Source organism: Enoplosus armatus, chromosome 7, assembly GCF_043641665.1.
Source record: "Enoplosus armatus isolate fEnoArm2 chromosome 7, fEnoArm2.hap1, whole genome shotgun sequence".
NCBI lineage: Eukaryota > Metazoa > Chordata > Actinopteri > Centrarchiformes > Enoplosidae > Enoplosus > Enoplosus armatus.
The window spans coordinates 3,447,084-3,474,580 of NC_092186.1; the positions used below are offsets into that span (position 1 = coordinate 3,447,084).

A 27,497-nucleotide genomic window follows, 5' to 3' on the forward strand; every position below is an offset into this window, starting at 1 on the left:
AGTAGAAATCCACTGCCACAGAACAAAGGCTGAGCCTCGGCCTGGGGGGGGCGGGGGAGAGAAAGAGCGAGAGAGAGCTATATAGTGACTCATGGTCTGACTTCATCAAACAGAGAAGCAGAGGTTTATGGTTGTTCTGTAAAGAGGGCCAAGTGTTTTCTGCATCCTCCTTTGGGCAGTAAGATCTATAAACATGTGAGAGTCAGTCGGCAGAAACAGATATTACTCGCCAACAGAGATTATCTGTGGAGTTCACACAGCAAGTAATTCAATCCTAAAGATAACAAAATAAGCAAATCAAGTGTTGAATTAGTCTTTTTCCACAGATCAATGTATATGATCAATAAACTCACAACTATTTCACAAGATAATGTACTCTGTGGTGCTTGGATAAAGGAAAATAATGTTCAAGTCCAGATACAACCAGTGTGGACATCTGTGCAGCACACAGTGTACCACATAATGATCATCAGCCCTGTGGTTTCCTACTGGTTCAGTCATCAGATAGAGACTGAGTGTAATCGTTTCTGTTATATAAGCTCTTTAACACAGACTCTATTGTGAGTGTGTGGGAGTCTGCTGCTCAGTAGAAGTAGCAAGGTAGACTGACCACAGTCGATACCCAACTGACACACACACACACACACACACACACAATATATACATATGCATGCAGTAATATCCTGTTCATGTCCTGCATACTTCAGTTATGTGTTATTGAGATGGTACATGTAAGCATTGGACCTACCTTACACCGAGGCATGTTTACACCTTTTTCCATCCACTCATTCTTTTTATTTGTCATGTATGTTTTTCAAAAGACAACTGTTCTGTTTCTTGAAGTACTGTATAAAGATTTTGGGGATAGACTAGATCTAAAATCAATTTCTGCTCCTGTTTGATAGTGTACACATCTGCCAAGACAGCAAACACCACCTCTCATTATCCCATTACAACATATATGCGTCCATCCTGACCTCCGCCCTATGTGGACTTTGACGCTCTATAATGTCCCCCGACGTCCTCCTTTGCTCCTGTCATAATTACTATGGCACATGAAGAAGAACATAAACATATGTTGTTTTAGTGCAGCTGCTGAAGCGACGGATGCTATTGTTGTTCTTGGGAGGACAGTCTCATAGAGAGACGTCTGCTGCTGTTTGGCTTGAAAAGCTAATATCTGCAGAATGCAGCCGCGTGGCCACTTTTTGGACAGGCATCTGATTTCCCAACAGGAGCCCTTTTTTTTTCTTTTTTTACCATCAATCATCAACAATGGGAAATTGTGTTGATACTTCCATTTTATTACAATACAATTATGTTGGATGGAATTCAGGGAATTTAAACTTTGTAAGAGGCACATCCTCATGCAAGATACACAATATTTTTTGATGTGATGTGTCTTTTTTCACGTAGCCTCCAGCTGTCTGAGATAGGAAAGCAAGGATGTCCCTCGGTCTTACCCATCTTCCGTTGTGTGCACTCGATCATCTGCCTCAGAGATTCGGCCTGTCCAATCCTGGTCAAATCCCGACACCTTCTCTGAAAGTTTAACGTTGTGATGATGACTGGCATTGTGTTAGCATCAACTTCAGAAGCTAGCTCCACTAATGTAGTACTGATGTCTTCCTTGAAATATTTCAACTTTTCTTCATTTGGTGCTTACGGCAGTTTGTTCTTGCGCAGATGGTGGCTCATGGTGATATTATCTCTCAATCTAATGAAGTTTGGGGGCTCAGAACTGAAATGATGGATGTGAATTTAGTTTGAGATCGGGGAGCTCCTATTTCAAGAGGCCTTTAGGTCGATGACGTCATGGCACGACATGAGGCGTTTTTTTTACTGTCCAAAACTGAAAGACAGTGACTTCAGTCCCCCTCCCGAGTCTCCACCCTCATTGGCAGACAGATGGCGGTTCAGAGCCATTTGAACTGCTAGCTTAATGTTAGCTTAGAGACTGAAAAAAGTTTGGTGTTAAGTTGCTTTTCAAGTAAACTTCAGTCCCTCATCTGGTCTATGAAGTTTACTTCCACAGGCTAATTTGGCAGTCCACTATGGACCTCATAAAAGCACTACAGATGCATAAACAGCACAGATACTGAGCGTAACATCCACCCTGCAAAAATAAAACACACATGACTGGATCCGTAAAATACACTCTCTCTCACACACACACACACTGCATTTCTCTCTCCTTCCGTCTATTTCTTTTCACATTAACTCACAGAGTCTGTCTGCCCTCCCACTCTGACTTCTGATAGGCTCAGGTTCGCTGCTCAGAGCTGAGCTGAGCTGCAGAGCAGAGCTGTTTCACTGCAGCTGGAGCTGGAAAAACAAACGCATGTAACATCTACAACACACACACAGTTCAGGGCTCAGCTCCGGCTGTGTGTGTGTGTGTGTGTGTGTGTGTGTAAAAACGGGGATAAAAGAGAGAGAAATCTTGAAATTTGTTGGTCTGGACAGCATGAGTTGATAATGAGGATCATGATGGTGAAGAAGAAGCAGCTGCTGTTGACAGACTGGAGTTGCTGGATGTTGTGAAGTCTCACTGGTTTTGGATATCATGAGATTAATGTCATTTGATGGGATTACAGCTTTTTCTGAAGGGATTTACATTCATGCCTGTGTATGTGTTCGAGCCGGGAAGGTTTTAAGATGAAGAGTGTCAAACACGTTATAGGTAATATAACACACACACACACACACACACACTGTGAAACCTGCATTGACATGTACAGTAGTTTGGTCTCACTTTGTCACTTCACCCTTAACTTAAGTGTCTCTTTCTGGCCCACTCCGTCAAAACTAATTGAAAACATATACATACACACTGTCTTGTATTTAGACAGCGCAGCAGACTGTTGTGGAGGAACACACTCACACATCTGTTACCAGCCTCTCTCTGTCTGCCTGGTGTCATCTCTTTTTCCATCTCACCAGTGTTTTCCATTACAGTCTGCTGGTGAGGTGATTTAGTATTTCCTTTTACTTTAATAGCTGATGATGGAATTTCAGTTTAGTCTCCACACTATTATGTTGAGGCTGTGTCCAAGGTAGCTGGTGACCTCTTTCTGTGATGGTTCTCTCCTGTTATATAGACTAATGCAGGGGGAACAAGGGGCTCATACTTTCTTCATTGTGTTTCAGTTATGTAAAGTAGCATTTCTAATACTCAGCCTCGGGGATAAGTCTCTGGAATGTGCTGGATGGACTAGCGGGCAGCTAATATTCAGTGCTTTTGGTGGTTTCTGCAATGGTGGTAATAAAATCACTATGCAGTCACCATGCCAGTGTAGTCGCACAGGCTTCATGTTAGCATTTCAGCAAACGCAATTAAAAAGCGGAGATTGGAGGAAAATAACTGCAGTTCCTGGTGAGTTCTGAGACACAGCACTCCACACACAATCCACTACTTTGCGAGCTAGCTTACAGTTAATGTTTGTACATTTGGTACATTGGCTGTTTGGGGTAAACACAGACTTGCTTTGGCCCTGACAGCTTTAAGAAAACACATGCGGGGCACCCCGCTAGCTCACCTGCTAGACTGCCAGAGCCATGTACAAAGGCCCAGTCCTTACTACAGCCCGTGTCCCCCCCCCCGTCTCCTCCAACTTTTCTGTCTCACTTAAGCTGTCACTATATAATAGAGGCAAAAATGACCAAAAAATATCATAGATAAAAGAAAACACACACACAAGTAGACAAAACACAAGCAAATGAAGAAAACCTCTTCATCACTTTGACAACAACAAGCTCAATGCTACCATTGTGCTACTGTATCATATGATTAATTGAATTTCCAAAGTTTTCAGTTTTTTTGGCTGATTAGAGTTCTGCTAAGGTTGATTCCTTGAAATAATAAGAATGACCAAAGTGTAGTTTGTCCAAGAATGCAACAAGAATCTGGGAGACGTCAAACATCTTCTAGAATACAAAACAAAGTTGGACTTTTGTTTGTTTCTTTAAACGTTTAAACAGGTACATTTATAACTGTTGTCATATTCTGCTTTTCTGCTTAAAGGCCTCCTGCCTCTGTGATAGTTACAGCAACGCAAATACACAATAATGTATATAAAAAGTGGCAAAAGCAGTTTAGCCTACGATGTCATCTTGCTATTGACCCCTGCTTTTTGCAGCATTATCATCACCTGTGTCACTGTATCTAACTTAAGATGATTTAGTCATTGCCTTAAATCACACTGTGTTTTTTATTAAGTTAATTCCCAAATGTTGAGCTCAATCTGTCTGTGAATACTAGCAGTCGCAGCATTGACAGTGTGTGAGAGCATGCTGCTAAATCCTTGCTAAATTTAGGGCAGATGGATGAAGGTGTCAACTAAGGTGCTTATGTTGTATGTGTGTGTAGACGGTGGGGGGGTGAGGTAGTGTTGGCACCGGCAGTGTGTTGTCGCAGGAACATGGAGTCAGACACCTGATAATATGGCAGATAATCAGCCGTGTGTGTTACAGATTCCTGCCTTCCCAAGATCCACCTGCTGTATAACTGATGGTTCAGTGGTTCTACTCGCCACTTGCTTGTGCCATTACCAAACCGACAGTCTGACAATCAAAAAGACAGAAATGATGGATTCTGGGATACTGCTGACATACATACCTTGAACTGTAAACAAGAGTACTCTTTCGTGTCACTGTTTATACACAGAGCGTTTTATCATTTGCTGGACTTGCTGCTTTAAAAAACATTGGGGGCATAAATTGAGAGTATACCCACTTTTCCAGGCACCACTACACCACTGCTTTTAGGCATGGCTCTTCCTGGCTTGTTTTGGATGGGGAGCTCTGGCAGAATGCACTCTTGCCCTGAACACTCTCCTAACAACATCATTGAATACTAAGCATAGATGAGCGCAACCAGTTGTGGAACTAACTAATGTGACAGCCCTGTATTTTGGCTTAACACACACATTTGCTGCACTTCCGGCTTAATTTTCTATCCAGTTTCAACCACGTAAAAATTGAGTTTGCTAGTGCCAAAGTTAGCAGCAGCTAGGTTGAAAAGGTTTGTGCAGATGTGTTTTACCTTGTCCTGCAACATTTTTTCGAGGTTTGTTTCCCTTTTCCTTCATGGCAGCAAGGAACAATTTGTCCATTTAGGTGGTGCTGAATAAATGACAGAAGTGTTGACAAACTATGAAGTGAGCTCGACCGGCAGCTATTAAATAATTCACTTTTTTTATTCACTCAAAAACAAATGCATAAAAGCACAAAACAAATGCAGAAATTGGCTTACCCATCTACATGAGTGTTCAAGTCATCCATCAGTCATCAAATCTCGAGACACAACGTCCTAGGCCTGTTTAATTTACGAGAGTTTTCTCGTGATCTCTAGAAAAAAAAGTTTTGTTATCTCGAGAAAATGATTCCATTATCATGGGAAAACAATATTTGTTATTTCAAGATAATGACATATACAACTCGTGATCTAAAGAAAACAAATAAAATGAACTTGCTATCACAGAGACACCACCCAGACTCTGGAGTTTTGATATTGATTTAAATACTTTTATTGTGTCCAGGTCATTTCTCATTTCTGCTACTGTCTTGCTACAAGTTGGTCGATTTGTTTATTTAGTGTAAAAAATAATCCACGCTTTAGCATGAACACAATTATCACGGTACGTAAAGTAAAACATTTAATGATTTCAGAAGTTATCAGCTTTATGTAGTTCTAATGTCGGCACTGGACGGAAGTCCTGCAACGCAGATTCATCCGATATGAATGTAACTCCTAGGAATACTGGGCTGGTTGTTTACAGAACGTACAGTATCTTATGTTCAATTGATGAATGGCTTCAGAAAGACAAGTCAGCAGACGGTCTGCTAAGGAGGAACTCCGTGTGTCACACTGAGGAATGTCTTGGCCTTTCAAGAGGCTTTTCAGGGTTTCCAGAGTTTCCAGCTTTCCTCATGGGACCATAATTGTTGAACAGGAGTGTTTTCCTAACATAGAAACAAATGACAGCTGACTAGCAGCTAATTGTAGTTGTCTAAAACATCTACTGAAACGTTGACAAGTTACTTCCTCAATTCTAGCCTCTAAACGTAATCTCCCAAATCAAGAATCCCCCCCCGATGACATTAGTGTGTTAACAATCAATGTAACACAAGCTGACATCTGCTTATACAAGTGCTTCCTGCACTTACCCTCCGCCGCTTCCCTCCTCAGCCAGTTTCTAAAATCGGAGTGTTTCTGTCGAGCCTTGAAGTGGTCATACATCACGTCTGTCTGCACCACTCCTTTCTGCTTTGATGTTCCAACAATACAGAACATCCTCAGTGCTTGGCTCTGGTTTCATAACCCCGCTGTTACATACGTTCCTGGACGGCTAGATAACCTTTCCTTGCTCCTCTACCTTTTTTTGTACACCGTGTTTTGTGCATGTGCCAATTTGCTTCATCCTTAAAAATGAATTTCCACATTTACAATATGCATTTACAATGTAACACTGGGGTCTTATATTCTTAGTTTTACCGCATGATCCTTGTGAAGCCTTGTGCCCTTGACAGTAGGGAACTGATGATCTGAAGTCAGCAATCATCTCAAAAGTGCAGATTTTCCTGTTCTATTTCCACTTCCACCCGCACCATTAACAGTTTCACAGATTTTATTTAGATTTAGTTTAGACTATATATTATTAGACTATATATGCTTGAGCTAAATGAAAGTCTAAAACAATTTAACACAGAATGAAGCAATCTAGACGAATTCTAAAAACAGATATTATTTTGGGGATTATCAAAATTACACTGGTTGGTCCAGATGGATACTAATTAAAGTGTGTATTGGTAAAAAATCAGCAAAACTCTCCCAAAGATTTCTGAGAGGAACAGACAGTAATGGAAGCTGTATTTTTATATCTTTGGTGGGTCAGCAGACTCAGATACTAAGAACAGAGGCACATTGATATTGACTCCATTAAAGGCCAGGCTCACTAGCAGCCATTGTGCTCTCCTTCTGTCCCCACCCCCACCAGCACACAACCTAGCCAGGCATGTTTTGGAGTAATAAAGTACAGTCAGTGTTAAAGCATGTCTTTATTCTCAGTGACAGAGAAAGGTTTGTTCATCGTATATTGCGCTTAGAGCTTCAGGCTACAGGGGAACCATAATAATCATAAAACCAGAGCAGGGGAGGGTCCAATCTCAGAGCCCATCAGCTATCATCTGACGATGATTTAGCATCTTTGGGCAATGGCCAGTTTTTCGGACCACAGATGCGAGCCAGGACTTCCTCTTCCGTGCGTCGGCCATTGTTTACAGTCAGATCAGGAACTTGAGATGCGAGAAACAGATTACATTATTATATTATTATTAACAGATATCTGAATATATCCAAATTTTGCTTTGCTGATGATTAAACCATTTTGATTTTAATGACCCTATGACCTCTGGTTCTCTTTACAGATGAGATCATGCAGCAGGAGATCAGGCCCCTGCTGGCTGTAGACATCATAGAGCAGCTTCATCGGCAGTTTGCCTTGCTCTCAGGTATGTAACTCAAAACCACATTTGACCATTAGCTAGTGGGTTTATATATATAGATAGATATATAATATCATGGTAGGAGGTGTGTACATAGTTTTCAGCTGGCACACTTTGGTCTAATTTATACATTTCATCTCTTCCTGATTTAACACAGCGAACGAGGGAGATGTGTGTGGAGGCCAACAGTCCTTCATATCTCTTTACAGCTCTATATCATGCTGTATTTGCTAAGCCACGGCCACGTTTGAGCGATCCAATGAACTCTGTAGGATTTGATTTAGAGTTTTTTCTGATTGCTCAGGCACTATCTTTGAAGCTCTAGGCTATTTTTTGCAAAACTCTACTCACTAACTACAAAACCAGCAAAACATTATACATGTCTTACAGCTCAAAAACAAACAATTCTTGCAAAACTCTACAAACTCTTTTAAGAAATTGTGGTTTTGTATTTGAATTAGCGCACAAAGCGCCAACTACACACTGATAGCATGAATGAAAAACATTCGGTGTGCAGGGCGTAGCAGTTTGCAGTAAAGTTCTGTCATACATGTAGTGAACACACATACACACACATATCCAAATGTGTACGGTATGGATGTGTATTCTGAACATAACACACTATCAAGTGTTTTCACATGTGCCAGTGTGGAAAATAGTGTAGCAATGTAAGAGACCAAACTTCTGTTTCACTGTGACTTTAAAGGGGTCAAAAGCCAAAAAGAGAAGCTCTGGTCTGTTGATATCTCTTAAGGAAAGAAAACTAATGTTCAATCATTCAATCAGTCCATCATTTAAACCCAGTGGATGCAGTGTTCCTACAGTATGGATTCAAAATAACTCTCTCTGACAGCTGGAAAGTCACATGGCTTTATTTTTAAAAGTTTAGACAGGAACACTGCTTTTCACCCTGGGTGCCCTCAGACTTTCCAGATGTGTTGTTACTGGAGGCACAGCAGCCTGTGTGGTTCTCCGGGGATGCTCCTCATTCCTTCTCTCAGTTCTCTCACAACAGCCCAAATTACAGCCGTTTCCAGAAATCCCTCTCTCAGCAACACAGGCCTGGTTTATGGCTTTTCACCACATGTGTGTGTCTATAACTCACAATTTGTGCCTTCTCAGTAGTATGTGGGTTGGTATGGTATGATCCTCTGGCTGGATATTTTGGTCTTTTTCTTTATATACAATTTTGTCACATGTGAACTGGAACAGTTCTTCACTTACAGCAGCAAAGTGAATTTTCCTCTTGCCAGTCACACAGTATAACTAGCAATGGGATGTGTCTTTTCTTGGATTTCTTGCTTATTTTCTATTCATGAACTTTGGACGTCTGCTGATGGTGCTCTTTTCAGAGCTAATATTACTACAAGCATATTCAATATCTTTATAAAAGAGAGTTAGAGGGCCCCTTAGAAATGTAATCATTATTCATTTTCTGGCCACATAGGGGCAGTGCAATAAGCTGAAAACACAATATTGTCATATCTTTACTCTTCCAAGACAATTGACGTGGCTAACGTGTTAGCAAACAATTACATATCGAGCTGAAACAGAGCAACACAGCGTTCACTTGGAGTCGTGTCTCTGGGTCACCTGATAAACGTAAATCCAATATTAATTCTCCTTTCAGCTCTACTTTATTTAGGAATACAGCCAATACACTTAACACTACATTTTGGGACAGGGCAAAACAGGGCAAATGGGAGCAGATCAGAAAACAGGAAGATTTCTTACAAATATGATCAGCAATATAAGTATTTTCTCTAATACTAGCCTAAAATAAAGACCTATTCCCTCTTCTGCTGAGGCAAATAAAAGCCCTGGTACATGGTCTCATAGAATATAATAAACACCTTTAGTCTCCACTCACATGGAAATTCATTTAAATAAATAAGTAAAACAAAGGGACATGATGATTGGGATGAAAGTGATAAAATATTAAGAATAAATACATATATACATGGGTACCCCATATCGTCTTCCTGAAGGGAGTTTTTCAACTTCATTAAACAGAGGTTGTGAAGGGTCCTGAACTGCTGATGTGTTAATGTAGAGTTTACGATATATGCTAGTCGCCTTGCTGAGACAAGGTCAATTCAACACACTGTATGACCACATGACACACGTTCCACTCGTCCTGCAGCATGTCAGGGAAGACTTTCCATCTTCAGCAAGTTAGTCAGATGTTTGCAGCTGAAAGATGATTGGTGAGACTGAAGGTGACCGAGCAGAGAAAGTGTAATGTGTGAAACGTGTGTGTGTCTGGAGGATTAGTTTTATGTTTCATGTCAAAATTACCTCAAAATTAGACACTTCTGTACTTCACATGTGTTGGTAATTTCTAAAATGAGATTAAGATAAGTAACATACTGTCAGGAGGTTTTAGTTGAGGAGCCAGACTTGAGATTTTTAGCTCAAGGTTGCCATCTTGTGACTTTTTTGCAGAAGTGTGAGACAGGAACATCTGTGTCTCGTAGTGTAACTTCTATGTTTTAAATCGTTTCCTTCTTCCTGGCTTTAAATGTTGTTTTAGAATCGATGAACAGTTTGATTTCCCTACAGCCGGGCTGAAAAGCAAGTAAGGCAATAAAGACAACAATGATGATACATTATATTAATGCAAAATACATTTCACTGATATGACAGTCAGTGCAAACTCAAGCTGTACAGAAAACGTCGTTCAAACCCGCAGATTTATTTTAAATTCTAGTGCAGATCCCAACGTTTCAAACAATACCATAGATGATAACAAAGCTGAATTTGTGGGAAATGTGTATAAAATGATGCAGGACAAGACATCCAGTATAAACATATGACATCATACAGCTTAAATGAGGAGCTGGAACAAGCTAATACAGAATATACAGTATAAGTGATACTGTCAGACGGTGGAAGACTTCAGGGTGGCTTTACACATTTATTTTTCACTTAAATATTGTAAATGTGTATATTTCTTTATTTTTACATCTTATTTTTGTACATACTCTCATTTCTAAATGAATGCTACTTTCTACTCTTGAATGGGAGCACCTGTAACTGTATAATTTCCCCCCGGGAATCAATAAAGTATTTCTGATTCTGATTATGTTAGAAGGAGGGCTAGTAAATGTGTGTGTTTTTGTGTTGCAGGAGGACGAGGGAAAGATGGCGCCCCCATCATCACCTTCCCAGAGTACTCAGACTTCAACGAAGTGCCAGAAGACGACTTCCTCAATGTTGTTACTTACCTGACCAGCATCCCCAGGTACACTCACTCTCATGCACATACAGCTTTGTTCTCATTGTGGCTATCATAAATATAGCCACAGTGAGGCTCACTGGACTTCGACTAAAGACTGTGCAAGTCCTCCATTTAACCTCTCAGACACTCCAACATGACAGCATCACATTGGACATGTTTTGATGTCCAATAATTTACTCTAATGGATGAACATGGCAGCTAGCTCAGGATGTGGTGATTTCTAATCCATTTACACTGATGGGGTCATTCCTAGTTATTTCATTACAGCTTAACATAAGGAACTAAGCTATATAAGATCAAGATTTATCGGAATCCAGTGTCATAGCCAGTTTAACCCACCTACCATGGGGGCCCTGCGCAAAAATGAGCAGCTGGGCCCCTATAAAGTGTCCCTTTTTCCTACTCTGTGTAGTTTTTCTGTAGTGCAATACTACCTGACCCCAGAAACTCTGGGAAAGTGTTTTTATGTGCTTGTAAAGGATATGATTGTGTTTTCATAGAACCTGCTGTTATTCTGAGTTAGCATGGAGTCAGCATATTTTAAATTGCAGCATATGTTAAACTGTTGGCAGTGATCCTCATGTATCTTAAAGTTCTCCTCATGGACAGTTTGTCGACTGGATTATAACAGTTTTTGGGCTTGTCTGTGTATTAGCTTGGCTAACGCATCACTATATATGTTATATGGTAATGGTTTAACATACACACAACGTTTTAAAATGTTTAGCTCTTCGGCTGAGCTCTGCATGCTCAGGAACAGTAAACCTCCAATTTTACAGTTTACACAGACACACACATGCACAAAGGAGCTGTCCAGTTACATGTCTTGTCTGCCTCTCGTCTCCAGCCTGGATGCTGCCAGTATCGGCTTCATTATCATCATCGACCGACGAAAGGACAAATGGAGCTCAGTAAAGGCCTCTCTGTCCAGGATCGCTGTAAGTTCTCTCTCATATTATCAAATCAACTTCTAAGTGCATAGAGTACATACATACATACTATAAGTACATACAAGTAAAGATATTTATGTCTAATACTGCAAACAAGCAGTATTTCATGTACAACCAAATAAAACACCAACATCTGCAGACAAATTGCGTATTTAATCCTGCAGTTGAAGCTATAAAAACTACTGCAACCACAGTTATCTTGCCTTTGCACCACATGTTAAGGTAGATCAAGCCATACATTCAATAACTTTTTGTACTGTCACTTTTGTGTGTACCATTACCTTTTGCATGTTCTCCCCGTGCCTGCGTGGGTTTTCACCAGGTACTCCGGCTTCATCCCACAGTCCAAAGACGCGCACATTAGGTTAATTGGCGACTCTAAATTGCCTGTGCGTGTGACTATGAGCGTGAATGGTTGTTTGTCTCTATGTGCCAGCCCTGTGATTGACTGGCGACCTGTCCGGGGTGTGCTCTGATTGGTTGTAGGTCTATCCAGCTGTGTCCGGAGGCATTTTGGTTGGTGCCCGTTGATAACGCCTCTTGGAAATCACAAATGAACTGAGATGTTCCAGACTAATTCACATTTGCACAATTGGTCTGGCAATGTCAGGCTAGTCTTATGAGTCAGCAGTGTTAACTAGCACAGACATACTCCACTGACCTGTTACTGCGTCAGATTGCTCAGGATATACAGTACATGTGTATGCATTCACATGTCTGTCATTGTGGTCCCAGCACTTGCCTGCCGGTTGGTGTAGCCTGGTTAAAGAAAATCAGTGAATGAATGAGTGAAATGTATTGTAAATTCACATGTTGTTATCAAGGGGGCGTTTCCAGGAAACCTGCAGCTGGTGTTGGTGCTGAGGCCGTCCAGGTTCTTCCAGAGGGCTATAGCAGACATCGGGATCAAGCTGCACAAGGATGACTTTAAAATGAAGGTACCGGTAAGCATGCTTCAGTAAAAACCGTATAAACGTTATCAGCTGCAATCACAAGGAAAATGTATTCATTTTTTGCAAGAAAGGGAAGTTAATTAGAGGTTTTCAACTGAATGCTTGACGAATACATGATAAATGAAATACAGATTTCAGATTGCAAACACAGGATCCTACAATTCCTATAATCAATAGGGTATTTTGTCAAAAGCACTCGTAGTGATGTATTGAATGTGTTTGCAGGTTGTGATGCTGAACTCTCTTTCGGACTTGCACGGCTATGTGGATAAAGGCCAGCTGACCCGGGAGCTAGGAGGAAGCCTGGAGTACTGTCACAGTCAGTGGATACACCACCGAACTGTGAGTAAACATATAGTACTAAAAACGGAATACTTTAATCTTAATACTAGCGATTCGGCAATTTCCAAAATGTAACAGTTGTAGAGAAATCATTGTGATTTTTCTACTTACAGTGGCTGTATGGTCATTTGCATTCTAGGATGCAGTCACGTGTGGATCTTTTTCCCTAGGCCATAGAGAACTTTGCCATGACAGTGAAAACCACAGCCCAGATGTTACAGAAGTTTGGGACAGACCTGGCAGAGACAGAGCTGCCCAATGACGTCCAGTGCACCAAAGACCTGCTCACAGCACACACCGACAAACACAACAGCCTCAAGGTGATTTATTAATGCTTGAAAGCTTGAGAGTTACATTAGTGCCTGGTCGCACCAGAAAGTGGCACAGCGAGACTCATTTGCGAATCCTCATGAAATTAGTGGCGGTGGAAGCTTGGTGACCTTGGGACTACTTGGGGGTCGTACATTGGCTAAGTTAGTTTGTGGCAAAATGGACAGGAAGAGGAAAGCTCTGCATTTGGCAGAGTAGGACCTAAATATAATAGCTTCCTCATGTTTTGGACTATCTCCGTTCACTCAAAGGTCAGCATGGACACAATGGTTTGCTTTTGATTAATGGAGCAAATTTGCCAGTTTATCAAAGTTGAATTCTGCACAAAAGCACAGTGCTGTTGTAAATGCTGGTGTGACCAGGCCTGTAACATGAAGACGTGAACACAACATGTCTTTCATATGTCCATCAGTGTTAACATTTCAGGGACACCAAAAAAAAAACAAAAAAGAGAAGCTTTTCCTGCTATCTCAAGCTGGCCGTCAAAAAGCTACAGACGAGCCATTCCTCTGTAAAGGAAGTAGGAAGTAGAACTCATACAGTACAGCAGCTTCGCTTTGCACGATGAGAGTCAGGTGACTGATGGGGGTAGCCAAGCTTGTACTTGTTCTAGCAAGTGCCTCTGTCTCTGTTCACACATACAGACTCAGAATGGCTAGCCTTAAGCTTGTGGGTGTGTTCAGTGCTGAACGTATGTACAAACATAATTGACATGCTCCAAAAGGGCTGTTATTTGTCCTTCTTCAAATCCCAGTATCTCAGAAAGTTATATCATAGACCATTCGGAAGCCTTTGATGTGACGATCAGCATTTTCTCCATTTTACATAGTAGAATTGGAGAAGAAAACAACTGTTGACATTTCCCAAGGGGGTCAAAATAAACACAATTGGTGGTCAGTTGTTTGTCACCACGTAGTCTTTCTCGAGCATCAGAACACATTTGCATGAAGTTGAACCTTTCTCAGTTTCCCTTGACTTTTGAATCTTGAGTAGCAGTGGGAGACTTGTTTTCCAAGGTTCAGTTCACATTGAGTGGCATCTTGTCATGTCTCCAGTGTCTGAATCCATATGTGTGAACAGTATTATATAAGTAACTTTAGCCTCCTTAGCAAGCCTGCTGTAAAGTAGCCTATGGATGCCTTTGGCGGTCTCCATCTGTCATGTGACTCTTGTCTTGCAAGTTGTAGCAGCACCTGAAGAATTTTCTGCACTGCTTCCCTTGTTAACAAGTCTACCTGCCCTGCCTACCGACTTTGCATATATCAGGTTTAAAGGCAAAGGGCCAGTAAACAGATGTCATTATCCACATAAAATACCAGATACAGATGGCATGTTCCAGTAAGGTGTACATACACATCCCTCAGCTGTTTTACAGATGATATTAATGTTACTTTCAATGCTTCTATGTCTCTAAACCAGGATGAACTGAGGCTAGCTTTGAAGCAGGGCACCACCCTGTTAGGTTGTATCAAGGAGCAGGTGCCCAAGTCAGAGAATCACAAGCTCAACCCAGACGAGATGGAGAACCAAATCACTGTGGAAAGGTGACAGTTGTCAAAGCTTTTCTGTTATATAATGTATCTCAGTCTATAGTAATGCCATGTAGTCCTCTCAGTGTGTGTGTGTGTGTAATGAAGTTCCTGTTGTATGTTTCAGGCTCCTAGCCCAGCTGGATGAGACAGAGAATGCCTTTGAACAGTTCTGGTGTAAACATCATCTGAAACTGGAGCAGTGCCTGCAGCTACGCCACTTTGAACAGGACTTCAGAGAGGTATATCTGTGGACTGTCTGTCCCTCTGTCTGCCTCACTGCCCCTGGCCTGCAACCTTTGGATCTCACCTGTGTCTCCTCTTCATACAGCTTCAAAAGACTTCATCTGTAAAATCGTACTTTACAAAACACAGAAGTTGTAAACAGAATGACTTGGTTTCATGTCCTACCTGACACCTCATGCTCTGTGTTAGGTGTCTTGTTGCTGTATGTTTCAATGAGTCTGTGTCGTTGACATTTCTAACATTGGATATGATCATTTGACAGGCTTAAGAAATTAAGTCCTCTCAGGATCATTTCATTTCAAGAGTCTGGAGTGAAACAAGCAAAATGAGATAATTTGAGATAATCACTGGTGACATTGTTGGACTTAAAAACAACTCTGAGGGGAAGCTGAAAATAAATATTATACAATTATTAAATAAAGTGTGTATAAGTATAAGTAACATAATGATCCTCTCTGTTTTTGCTCAGTCTCTGTCCCCTCTTTGGTTCTCCAGGTCAAAGTGTCTCTAGACAGTTTGATGGACAGTCTAACCAGCCTATTAGATACCGGGGATTGCGTGGCCAGAGTTGAACACCTGCTAAAGGAACTGAAAACACTGGAGGAAAAGGCTCAGGTCAGTCAACACACACACCAAACCAAACACCAAAGTTATTAAATCGAACATCTACAACATTACTCTATTGTGTACCAAATCAAGGGCCACTGTATAATTCACCCTTTATAAAAGGCTTTATAAATTAATTTGATTGTTTTTTTTATCTGTGCATTTCATTTTAAAGCAACTAGCAACTTTTTAGCAAAAACATCTTTCATCTCCAACAAACTTAACTGGAACATTGCTAAATGGAAATCTCAGCACAAGCTCAGTCAAACAGCTATTTTATATGGGCTCTTAAATTGACCAGAAAGCAATAATCTCAAATTAGTATTTTGCACCCGTCTGCATATATTTAGCTCAGTTGACACCAATATTTTGTTTATACAAATTAAAATGCCATAATATATTGTGGATGGTTTCTCTTCCAGCCCACACTAGAAAAGGCCCAGCTCCACGCTCTGCACGGTGACCAGCTGATCCAGAGCAACCACTACGCTGTGGACTCTATTCGACCCAAATGTGTGGAGCTCCGGCGGGTCTGTGACGACTTCAGCAACGAGGCCAAGAAAAAGACAAATGTCTTGTCCAAATCCCTGAAGATACACATGGGCATTGACAAGGTGAGGATATGATAAGACTTCAACACATCTGCAGATCCAGAGACACATTAGATTCCCTGCACTTACCTAACTTACTGAAGGCTGCTGAATCTCCTAAATCAAATTTTTCAGACTTGCTTTTACATAATGATGCTTGTGTCTGTGTCTGACCTCACTCAAATACTTGCCTTGCTTTTATATATCCTACCTTTATTTACTTTTGTTGTCAACTTTGTGATTTTGTATTTCTTCAGTCCTTAATTACTGGCTCTGTATAGGGCCCTCATCTCTTCTTTCATCCGGGCTTTCTGGCTGAGGAATGGTTTTATCATTAATCATCAACACATTTGCTGACGTATGATGTGACGATGTCATGATGTATATTCCTCAAGACTGATGTGGTTCTCCTGGGTGTCGGCATCTCTGAAAACATTGTCTGGATTCTCTTCTCTGTTGTTGGCTGATGTATTTTTCACATCTTTCACACTTTTTTCTCAAGATGATCTACTGTACAAGAGCTTTCTGGTACCTCTTCATCTTACTACATGGGGAAGGGATGGTGTCAGGTACATTGAACACTTGGTCAGTTTTAACCTGTTTGAATTTCTGCTGTTTATAGGTGAACCAGTGGTGTGAGTCTGGCATCTACCTGCTGGCCTCCCAGGCAGTGGATAAGTGTCAGTCACAGGAAGGGGCAGAGTCAGCACTGACCGACATCGAACACTTTCTGGAGTTGGCAGAAAAGAACCAGCTGACTGAACTGAGGAATCTCCACAACCAGTATGAGGTTGTCCTGTCCGAGGATATCAAGGTATGGTGCACAAAAACATTAGTTTGCCGGATGACTGGACATCCCATTGCAGAAATGATGAGGACGGGGGTTGATAGTGAGCTCTCTGCCCGCAGGCCAGTGTCCTGAAGGCACTGAAGCGCCTGGAGGATGTCCAGGAGATGTTCGAGAAGCGACAAGTCAGTTTGAAGAGACTGTCGGCTAAACAGACAAGGCCCGTCCAGCCTGTTGCCCCGCGGCCTGAGTCCTCTCCCAAACGGCCCTCACTGAAGAACCCCCCCAGGACTACAGGGAGCCACCAGCGTGAGTTTGATGTTGTTATAACGAACTAATTTATGTGTGAAATGACTGACACCTAGATCTGCAAATTTGTACAGCGACAAGCTTGTTTTTTGCCATAAAGTGTATGCATTTTAATACTGCATGCATGTAATGTAACACAAGCTCTGAACAAAGAAATGATTTCACTTAAAAACTACAAAACCTCTTACAGGAGGTTGTACTGAATTCAAGGCTGTCATACCTTGTCTCTGATAATGTCTAAATCTAACAAGAATCTCTGCAATCCTGTGTGAACTCATGCAGCTGTTAACTGAATCAAGCTGAGCAGCTTCGGGTGTCGCTCACTAAGTAGGCACGACCAACGCTGATGCTAATCCAGCTAGCCTAGTTAGTGCCTTGCGCCAGCTTCCACCGAAACAAGACAACAGTTTATAGCTTTTAACTCGTGCTGATATGCATCACGGCAAGACCCGATCCAGACCTTTGTGTCTCCCACTATTTCATCAAGTTCTAACAGTGTGAGTCCCGCCCCTGTGTGCTCTGACTCTCAAAGCCATCCTAGGCCTGACTCTGACACAGTTGACAGTTCTACTTATTCTGCAAGCCCTTTAACTCATAGCGTTGGTTCCACTTCACACAGTAAATTCTCCAAAGCGTCTGGGGCAACATGTCCCACTCCCCATACACATGCCAGTATTTCAGAACCAATAACAACTAGAAATAATACCAGGTTATATTTTCTACATTTAATTGACTATTTCAATTATTTTAGATTTCTCAGCTGCCTCAGACACTGTTAATAACTCCATCCTCTGGACATGACTGCTATCCCTGAGCGCACAATTACTCTCATTGCTCTCCTGCTCGCATAACCTTCCCCTGCTTGCTCACAAGGGGTTTTTCTATTTGGCAGTAAGTGGGCGGACATAGCCACCACTGTATACCTAAATATAATTGGTTACAGTCCTCATCTGCAGATTGTGGCAGGTTTTGATATCCTGTCATACTCCCCACTAACATCAGACAGATTTTCTTTCAAAAAAGGCGCTAAAACGTGTATGAATCTCACATAGATGTTATTGCTTTTTGGAACCTTTTTGATTGTTTTTACTTTCTTTATTTTGCTGTGTATTTTGATAATTTAGTTTTTGTTTCCACTGTGGGCTTCTATTGTTTATTGTTTCATACAGACTCTTTATTGGGCTTGTTTTACCTTTTCATGTTGTATTGATACTTTTGATTTCACTTTTTGTGTGGACCCCAGGAAGACTAGCGGCCACTTTGTGGAAGCTAACAGGGATCCAAATAAAGAATAAAGTTACTTATGCTGTGTTCATTCATTTCAGCTCTGGCTCGCAGAACTTCTGATAACTCAAACAGTGGCAAGCAGCCAGTTGAAGCTGATCCCAACAAGAAGAAGAACATACGCAAGGCCAAAGGAGGCATCAAGGTACCCTCCTCCGATCCCACTTTGAAATCTCACTGCAACACTAAGCCATAAAAACAGGTAGCCTAACTGAAATGATTTTTAAAGTTATGTTCATCTCAAAAAAAGAGCTGTGGCCGGAGACATTATGTTTTCGGGTTGTCCGTCCGTCCCATTCTCGTGAACGCGATATCTCAGGAATGCCTTGAGGGGATTTCTTCAAATTTGGCACAAATGTCCACTTGGACTCAAAGGTCAAGGTCACTGTGACCTCACCTCCGCAAATTAGTTTGGCTCTCTATTAAATTCAACCTACAGAGGTTATGCACTGACATCACTTTTTTTGTGATACATGCAAGTGATAAAATCAGAAAAAAAAAGTCAATAAAAGCATCCTCGCGAGGAAGCATTTGTATTCACGCATTCACAGATACGGTCCCTGAATGCACCATTAAACAGCTCCATTGGGACAAAGTTTGAGAACAAAACATTTAGTTTACTGATGTTGCAGTGGTATCTACATTTGCATTTTAGACATAATATACAAAGCCCCTGCCCTAATAATTCAACCTACATGTATATGTGTGTGTTTGTGTGTCACAGATTGAGGTAATGCATGAGGAAAGCCAAGGAGGCTCCACCCATGTCGTTGTGACCAATGAGACAGAGGAGAGTCTGTCCAACAGACGCAGGTAAGGGCAAAACCTTCAAGGGCTTCTTTTCTGTTTGCATTCGCACTGCCAAGAGGAACGCTGAAGTGCCGAAGAGTGGTTGCTATAGCAATATCACTGAAGATTTTTATATTGCACTTTGACGAGTCAAAATCAAGTAGTTCCACAGTCGCTCAATAATGCCTGGACTTCACTGACGGTCCGTTGGTCCGTGTTTTCTTACAGTTTTTAAGGCTGCCATTACGAGCTGTTACACAGTACACTCACGTCACTCAGGGCTCCTCTTGTGCTGCGAGTACTCACTCTGAAGTAGCAGCTAAAAAAACATTTGTTCCCAGTTCTTGCAGAACACAATAAAAAGGGGCGGGTACTCCAACTGTAAAGTGTAAAGTAAACCAAAACAAATGGACCGGAGGAAGATAATGGTATTTGCAGTCAGCCATGTTCGCAGACTCAGTGAGAATCATCTTCTGCATTAGTGTGAAAATAGAGATGGGTAAGTTCAGGGGGAGAGGACAGAATAAGTAATGGTTCTTTGGTTCATTGGTTCTGCAAAGCAGCAACCGTGTGGGGCTGAATCAGGTCAGGGAAAAACACTGACATTACAGAAATATGCAGGCAAAAAAAAGTATCGATTAGGCTATAATAGATAACTTTACTTCTTTATGGGAACCTCTGTGTTCAATCATGTATAATTGCATGTAATTGTATGTTGTATGTAAGATCATAATTCCAACAACCTTGCATGCTCTTGGTGATTCAGCCTGTCTCCTTTAAGATGATGGTGAATAGATGATGACCACGTGTTCATTTGCTATATTGTGGCCAAATAGTTAGACGGATAGTCAGTGGTCGTGTCTATAATGTGAATTCCTGGATATTAAATGTTCATCTGCATTTTTCTGTGGTGATTGCGGTAACATAGGTCTCAAAGTGTACTGAAGTAACATATTACATGACATGGTTAAGAGATGTAAAAAGAGGAATGTTTCACATATAAAAAGCGGCTCTAAACCTCAAAATGTAAATGACCAAAGTCTCTAGTCCCCTTAAAGTGACAATACAATGAGGCGAACTACAAAAACACAATACTTTCTACTTCCTGTTCTGTCTGCACCTTGGTAGGGAAAGTCATTGACCTGGCATAGTTTTGCTCAGAGTCTGGCCGGAACTAACTATTTTAAGCTAAATACACCGATCCCTCACGCACAGTATCATTTTTATTTGATTTATGTAGCCAATCAAAGTAATTCCTTAACAAGCACCCCTTTTTGCTGCAGCCCAGTATCCCAAGGAATTACATTCACATTGGATGATTCTGCACCTCGCAAGTTGCATCTAATATTGACGTTCTTGTCTGGGGTTGTTTAGTTTTTCAAGGGAAGCCGCTTGTCAAAGGGTTAGAGTCAGCAAGATTATCCTCTCACATGGCTGCTGCAATATCAAGTCAAGCACTCTAAGGGATTTTCATAGGACGAAACATAAATGAAAATATCCAATATTTGGACACTTAGCTTTGTAGTTTGAGGCTGATAACAAAACTGCATCATCCATCAAACCTTGATAACTGCCTTTAGATACAGTAGCAATCACATTTTATACCATAAGTGCATTTAGATTTGATTGAATTTCACTTTAATAATCTAGAGTTGCATTTAGCTCTTAATTTGGCATGAAATTATTTTTGTCAATTGCCTCAGTGACACCAGAATTCATAATATTTAACAGCTAGTTTAGAAGTTACCTTCGACTCTCCAGACAGAGCTAAACCTCTTCACAAACGAATAATAATGTGAATCAGGTTTCACCAGGTTTCACCGTCATTTCTCACGTTAGCTTAAACAAACTTTAAAGTTTAAACTGATCCTGCTGATGACTGAAGAACTGAGTGCATTTGTTTGCTGAACAGAACAGCTTTGATCTTTATTACAAGATAGCAAATACAAAGTATAGCCAGCAAACTGACATGTAACATGAACAAGAAAAAAAATGGAAAAAATGTTTAAAAAAGGTACCGTCATTTGTTTGTGTGATACATTTGGCATTCAGCAGTCCCTGCGTCATCTTAAGACCATTTATGTAAAAGCAGCCATACAGGAGTACGTGTTCTGGTAATATGGCAGACACAGCAACATCACTCTCACTGCTGTGCAGTACAGATTACCCATAAATCCTCTGGAGTTGCTGTGCACTATAGGGTTCGTTGCTGCCTGCCATAGTGAGCGCACATCTGTGGCGTGACCGTGCGATGTGATCATGCGATCATAGATGCAGGGGTGGTACGGAGCCTTGCCCTCCCCTGAAAAGTACACATGCTCCTGGGGAGAGACCCCAATGGCCTTGGCACAAATCCCCATGAAGACATCGTCAATGTACATGGAGGAGTTCAGCACCAGAGTCACACGGTAGATCTTAGCGGCCACATCACCTGAAACCACGTACCCCGCTCCAGCAGTGTAATCTGGGTAGGAAGGCCAGGGGTACAGATCATACGGAACATGGTATTTGCTTTCTTTACGGCGAATCGGAGGGGCTCCTCTGTGTACATGCCCCACCCACAGGTCTTTGGCCCCTGATGGTTTGCTCAGGAGCTGCCGCAGGTACTTCACCAAATTGGGCATGTGGACGAAGATGTCATCATCAGCAGACATGAGGAAGCGTGCCTGAGGGCAGTATTCATGGCCCCAGTGGAACTGCAGAATCAGTTTGGTAGTCAGGTTGTGGAAGGTGTCCAAAAAGTTCTGCTGGATCAGGTCTCCGTAGGCCCGGTCCTCTTGCAGCAGCTCGTTCTGCACTCTGGATCTCCACTCGATATCCGGGTGCACACCGAGAGCGAACAACACCCTCACGCTTGCCCCCAGTTCTGACCAAACAAAGCTCTCGTTCCCCCATGTGTCCCTGATGGCCTGCCGCCGCTCAAAGTTCTCTGGCGAAGATTTCACAAACAGAAGCAGGAGGACATCGTCCCCGCTTTTCCCATCTCCACCTCGACCTGCACATTTATCCGGGTGGTTGATGAGGTATGGATAGTTCACTAACCGACCATCTGCACCAGCAGAACCGTCTTTTCTGTGGTGATGGTTGGTGTTAATGGCGAAGGAAGAATTGAGAAAGTTGTAGCTGTTGACCAGGTAGCGGTACGTGTAGGATCTCATGTGGCTAACCACGTGGTGGTCCAGCTCCTCCCAGCAGACCATCACCACACACAGCACCAGGCCTGTGGTCAGCAGCTGCACGCACTGGCACTTGTGGATACGACGGAAGTTCATGAACATCACGACTACTGCTTACTTCGGCAGATCTCTGAACAGTGACAACACGTATCCTCTGGATCCGTCCAGACTTTTACTCCTCTGGAGCTGTATCTTCCCGTCTTACCTTTCTCCTCTTTTTATGTTCGTAGAGTATGTTATGCCTCTGGAGCTCCTTTCATCTATCTAACGGTCTTCCTTATCATCTCCTTTCCTTTGTCTTATCGCCTGTCCGGCCTCACACGTATCCTTTTTTCCTTCCCTCTCCTCCAGTCCTACCAACTGGCCTCTCTTTTTGATGTTGTCAAGTCCAGTAGGATTTTGTCAGGCTCTTCAGCAGTCTGGATGCTCCGTTACTGATCTTCCTCCACTGTGTGAAGCGAAAGCTCCACTCCCTCATATTGATCAGGTATCTCCAGGTAAAGCTCAGTGTCCCTCCTTCAGCTCAAAAAATTCAACATGCTCTTTCGTCCTTGTCTCTTGAGAACTCCTGGATAGGTTCACCTCTCTCCTCCTCCTCCTCCTCCTCCTCCTCTCGGTTACTGTAACATCAGCATTTTGTAGGAACACATGGCACCTGATAAAGAGAGAGAAAACTAAGATCAGAGTCATATAGACAATATTTTGCATAGTTGGGCTACGCATATAAGAGGGAATACACTAATTCTGAAATGATTAGTTGATTTGCTTCTTGCTACTTTTCTCAGATTTTCTATCTTTGTAAATGAAATCTCTCTGGGTTTTGGCCTGTTGGTCCGACAAAACATCTTAAGACGTCACCTTGTGATCTGGGGAAAAAGGAATATTCGGTCACATTTTTATAGACTAAACAATCTATTCAGTCCATGAATTTAAAAAAAATAGCAACATATTAATCAAATGACTATATGATTTTAATATATATTTCTTTAAGACATCCTGTGGCCCAAAGATGTAAACCACAAAACCTCACGGCTGCAAGATCAAATCTGTCCAGGGATCTGTGTGGCAGCGTCGCCCTCTCTCTCTTTCTCCTAGTTTCCTCTCGTCTCTACTGTGAACTGATCAATAACAGAGTCTGATCTCTGTTTTTGGGAGAGAGACTTTAAAAGGGAAGGATTTAAATGTTATATTCCTTTTTGAGACGGTATCACGACCTTGCCTAAATATCACATTTTAAGATTGGTGGGTAGCACTACTGCGGCTACTGCAGTTTAGGACAGTGCCATGTTGTTCCAGCTAAAATGATGAGTGAGAGATTAATCAGTGAGTTGACCGAAAATGAATCTGCAACAATAGTTCAAGTCATTTATCAAGCAATGATGCCAAACATTTGCTGGTCTCAGCTTCTAAATGATTTGCGGCTTGTCTGTTTCATATCCTTGTAAACTGTATACTTTTTATACAACTGACTGATACCCTGCCATTTTATAGATAAGGCTTCATAATAAATTCAAGAAATAATCAATCGATAATGAAAATAACCAGCAGTAGCAGCCCTACCTCCAGGGACCACAGCAACATGTGGAATATAGCGGCTGCAACTAATGACACTTTTCAATGAATCATTAAGTCTAGAACATGTCAGAAAATAACCACAAATGTTCATCACAACTTCTCAGTATTTCATTTACTATTATACATGATGAATAAAAGCATCAGTTCCTCACATTTGCGAAGATGAAACAACACAATGTTTAGGATTCCGTTTGAAAAAGGACTGAAACGATCAGTCCTTTAACACATTGGCTGCAGATTGTTTCTCTCTTGATCAGTTTATCAATTTATCGATTTTATCGTTTCTGCTCCAATTTGATCCACTAATCACAGGCGTCACAGCTGTTGCTGTAGTCTGTTGTGCAAATCTGCTCCATGTCAACATCCTCACATAAGGGGGTCGGCTGCCCGGGGGCAGAATCTTATCAGACTGGGGAGGGATAAGAGCGACGGGGTTCAATTCAAGATCTATTTGGGCGCAATTAGTATTTAAACGCGACGGCAGAGAATGACCAGCAAAGTAACAGAATGTACAATATGAGTTCAACGTTTCTGCGACGTTTCGAGGATGAAGTCGGCCGTGACGGTGTGACGGTGTGACGGTGAAACGCGCACACAGGTCAGCGTGTGCGAACAGCAGCTCACACAGGTACAACACATTTACTGAAAGTAAACACAAGAGCGTGTGAGAGGGTCGCCATCAGCTGGGCCGCATCACGCAGGGCCACATCACGCAGGGCCACATCACGCAGGGCCACCACCTGTTTAAAAAGGCTACTTCAGTCGACCGGACCAGCGAAGACACCGCGGGATCGCTGCCGACAACAGAGGCTTCCCTGGGGGGTGCTACTCACCGAAAGTATGTAGAAACCAGACCGGCGGGGCAGAAGACGTGGAGGGGAGACTAAGCTGGACTAGACGGTGATTACCGGAGGTAGTCGCGGGTTCACGTTATCATTAGCTGTGCGTCGTATGGATCTGCTGGGGGAGGTGCGTGCGTCACCACGTGGCATTTACGCACAGCTACCTACAGGTATTGTTGAGGTGTATTCATCCCCCGGGGGTGTGCAGTGTGTGTGTGGGTGTGTGTGTGTGTGTGTGTGGGTGTGTGTGTGTGTGTGGGGGTGTGAAGGCCTACAGAGTTAAATGCAACTCCTTTTAGTTTTGACATTTGGTCTCATGAAGCCTGCTTCAAACATCAGAGTGACTTTCAGTTTGTCAGTTTGATGTTGCCACAGTATTTCTTTTGGGTCTTAAATATTATTATAAGTATTTCTATGATATTCGTACAAGGATAGCAGTGTGTCTGTTATCACCACCAATTTACAATAATTATTTGGGGATTTAATATGTATTTTTAATCCTGTGATAGTGATGATATCTGTAGATATCTGTAGTCTGTCTACTCTGTGTGATATTTCTGTAGGGTTCAAAGTATGTCCAAAGCAACATAATGTCCCTTGAATATGTCTGTGGCTATTTAATACATTTTTGTAGTCCTGTGAAATTACAACAGTATTGTTTTAGGGACTTAAATGTGTCTAGTGTCACTGCTATGACGCTTTTAGTCTGGAAAAACATGTGAATGATCTATCCTGTATCCCAATAATAACAATATAAACTCATTTGTATCACTTCTACTATCTCTATGGTATTCCTATAATATGTTTGATATCATTTATTTAACAATCCTGTGATATTTATATAGTATCACATGTTTTTTTTAGTAGCGAGAAAGTCAAGAAAAGCAGAAAAGTGCCTGAGTTAGTACACAGCAGTTTTCCCGAGGATATGATGATGCCTGTTCCACTAATTGTCTCTTGTAGTCACAATATCATCTGCATCTGATGAAGCTGGTCGTGCTCAAAATGTGGAATAAATGATTTTAGTATTTTAGTAACTCTTAAGGGACCCTCTATGTTTCTGTCTGACTATAGCATATTGTTCTTTTGATATCCAATGATACAGCATCTCTGATATTTGTATGAGAATTTTATGTATCTGCAGGAACAATAATTCTTTAATATTCTAGAGGTGAATATTAGTATGAGTTTAGTGTCTTTTTCATCACTCTTGGCATCACTCTAATATTATTAATTGGTTTATGGGAATTCAATATGAATTTGTGGCGTGGTCTTTGGCTGGCTACTCAGTCATGAGTTTATACGAACACATTCTCTAGGAACAAGAGAGTGGAACAACCAGAGTAACTGTGGAAACTGGGCTTTCAAACTGACATTTATTTGGCATTCTTTCTACTAGGTCAGGGAGTAACAAAACCTGCCTGCTTATTAATACTGCCGGGTGTTTTACTCTTCGTCATAGCACTGAGATCAGGGTCTCTAGTTCAAATTGGGATTCTTACGGTTGTTTCTTGCTGTGGACAGTAGCCAGGCTGCTAGCAGTAGTTCCTTGTTTGCATGAAGCAATAACAATATCATGTATCGAGGAGAACATGTACACTATGTGTATAAAAAAAGGAGGGGACAATTTCACTTTACCTCCTCAGTGAAGATGGTTCTTTTCTTATTTCCAAAGTGGTGGAGATCGTTTGTTCGTGGAAATTTGAAATCAAATGCAATGTGTATTGTGTTGTTGGTAGTTGCTAGGCGCTGAGGAAAATGGAAAGCAAGCCACTTGTCTGAATAATACCACTTGGAAACACTAGGGTGGGAAAGTTGAAAAGTTGTCTAGGGCCACTTTAGTAAATGTGGCCTTAACAGGCCAATTTTCAAAACGAAGCTCGTCAAATTTACTTAAAAAATGACTTATCTGGTTTGCAAAAAAAACCCTGGCAGGACGTCATCATTTTATGTTTCGTTTAATGTAGAAATAAGATAAATCGGTAATCATGCTTGATACAGATGAATAGCTTCGTATCAATTAGGTATTTACCTCGAATCGTTCAGCCCTAACCGGGACAGAAGAGGGTGGATAAAAACAGACTGGCCCCTAAACACTAAAATCACCATTGTATATTGTTAACACTCCAAAACAGCCTGTCCACCACGTCGGCTAACTGCCTTTAACTCTGCGGAGGACGCTGTGAATGTAAGTGCCGACCCAGCACAAAGAACTATAAAAGAGGGGCTTTAGCCCGATAGAGCCCCTGAGCAGGGAAGCTGCTGACGTCTGTGCAATGCTGCCACACAGTAGGCTGCACACGTATTTCCACAGCAGCATATTTAGACTGAACACTGGGGTCAACCGACAATAGAGAGCTCTGACAACGTGCCGAGCCTTGACATCCAGACATCTTGTGACTCAACAAACCATGAGAGGATCCACTGTCTCGGCTTTGTTAT

The 27,497-nt window shown here is 41.7% G+C and overlaps 2 protein-coding genes across 2 annotated transcripts in view; one reads left to right on the plus strand and one right to left on the minus strand.

Annotated features, from left to right (window-relative positions):
* The window catches only part of mcf2l2 (MCF.2 cell line derived transforming sequence-like 2), an 82,492-nt gene that overhangs the window by 14,263 nt on the left and 40,732 nt on the right, over window positions 1-27,497 (plus strand). Inside the window, exons 2-16 of the mRNA XM_070908226.1 lie at window positions 7,429-7,512; window positions 10,636-10,750; window positions 11,595-11,685; window positions 12,522-12,641; window positions 12,876-12,992; window positions 13,163-13,312; window positions 14,742-14,866; window positions 14,979-15,093; window positions 15,593-15,712; window positions 16,126-16,317; window positions 16,916-17,107; window positions 17,203-17,389; window positions 18,346-18,348; window positions 18,715-18,818; window positions 19,398-19,486. Coding sequence (XP_070764327.1) covers window positions 7,429-7,512; window positions 10,636-10,750; window positions 11,595-11,685; window positions 12,522-12,641; window positions 12,876-12,992; window positions 13,163-13,312; window positions 14,742-14,866; window positions 14,979-15,093; window positions 15,593-15,712; window positions 16,126-16,317; window positions 16,916-17,107; window positions 17,203-17,389; window positions 18,346-18,348; window positions 18,715-18,818; window positions 19,398-19,486 — 1,804 coding nt within the window. The remainder of the gene's footprint in view (window positions 1-7,428; window positions 7,513-10,635; window positions 10,751-11,594; window positions 11,686-12,521; window positions 12,642-12,875; window positions 12,993-13,162; window positions 13,313-14,741; window positions 14,867-14,978; window positions 15,094-15,592; window positions 15,713-16,125; window positions 16,318-16,915; window positions 17,108-17,202; window positions 17,390-18,345; window positions 18,349-18,714; window positions 18,819-19,397; window positions 19,487-27,497) is intronic.
* b3gnt5a (UDP-GlcNAc:betaGal beta-1,3-N-acetylglucosaminyltransferase 5a) lies at window positions 21,372-22,740 on the minus strand. The gene has a single exon (XM_070908227.1). The coding sequence runs from the start codon at window positions 22,738-22,740 to the stop codon at window positions 21,541-21,543; it is 1,200 nt and encodes a 399-aa protein (XP_070764328.1). The 3' UTR covers window positions 21,372-21,540.

What these genes read in the sequence shown, in the direction of transcription:
- b3gnt5a (XM_070908227.1), bottom strand. Translation starts at nt 22,740, where the DNA reads ATGTTCATGAACTTCCGTCGTATCCACAAGTGCCAGTGCGTGCAGCTG.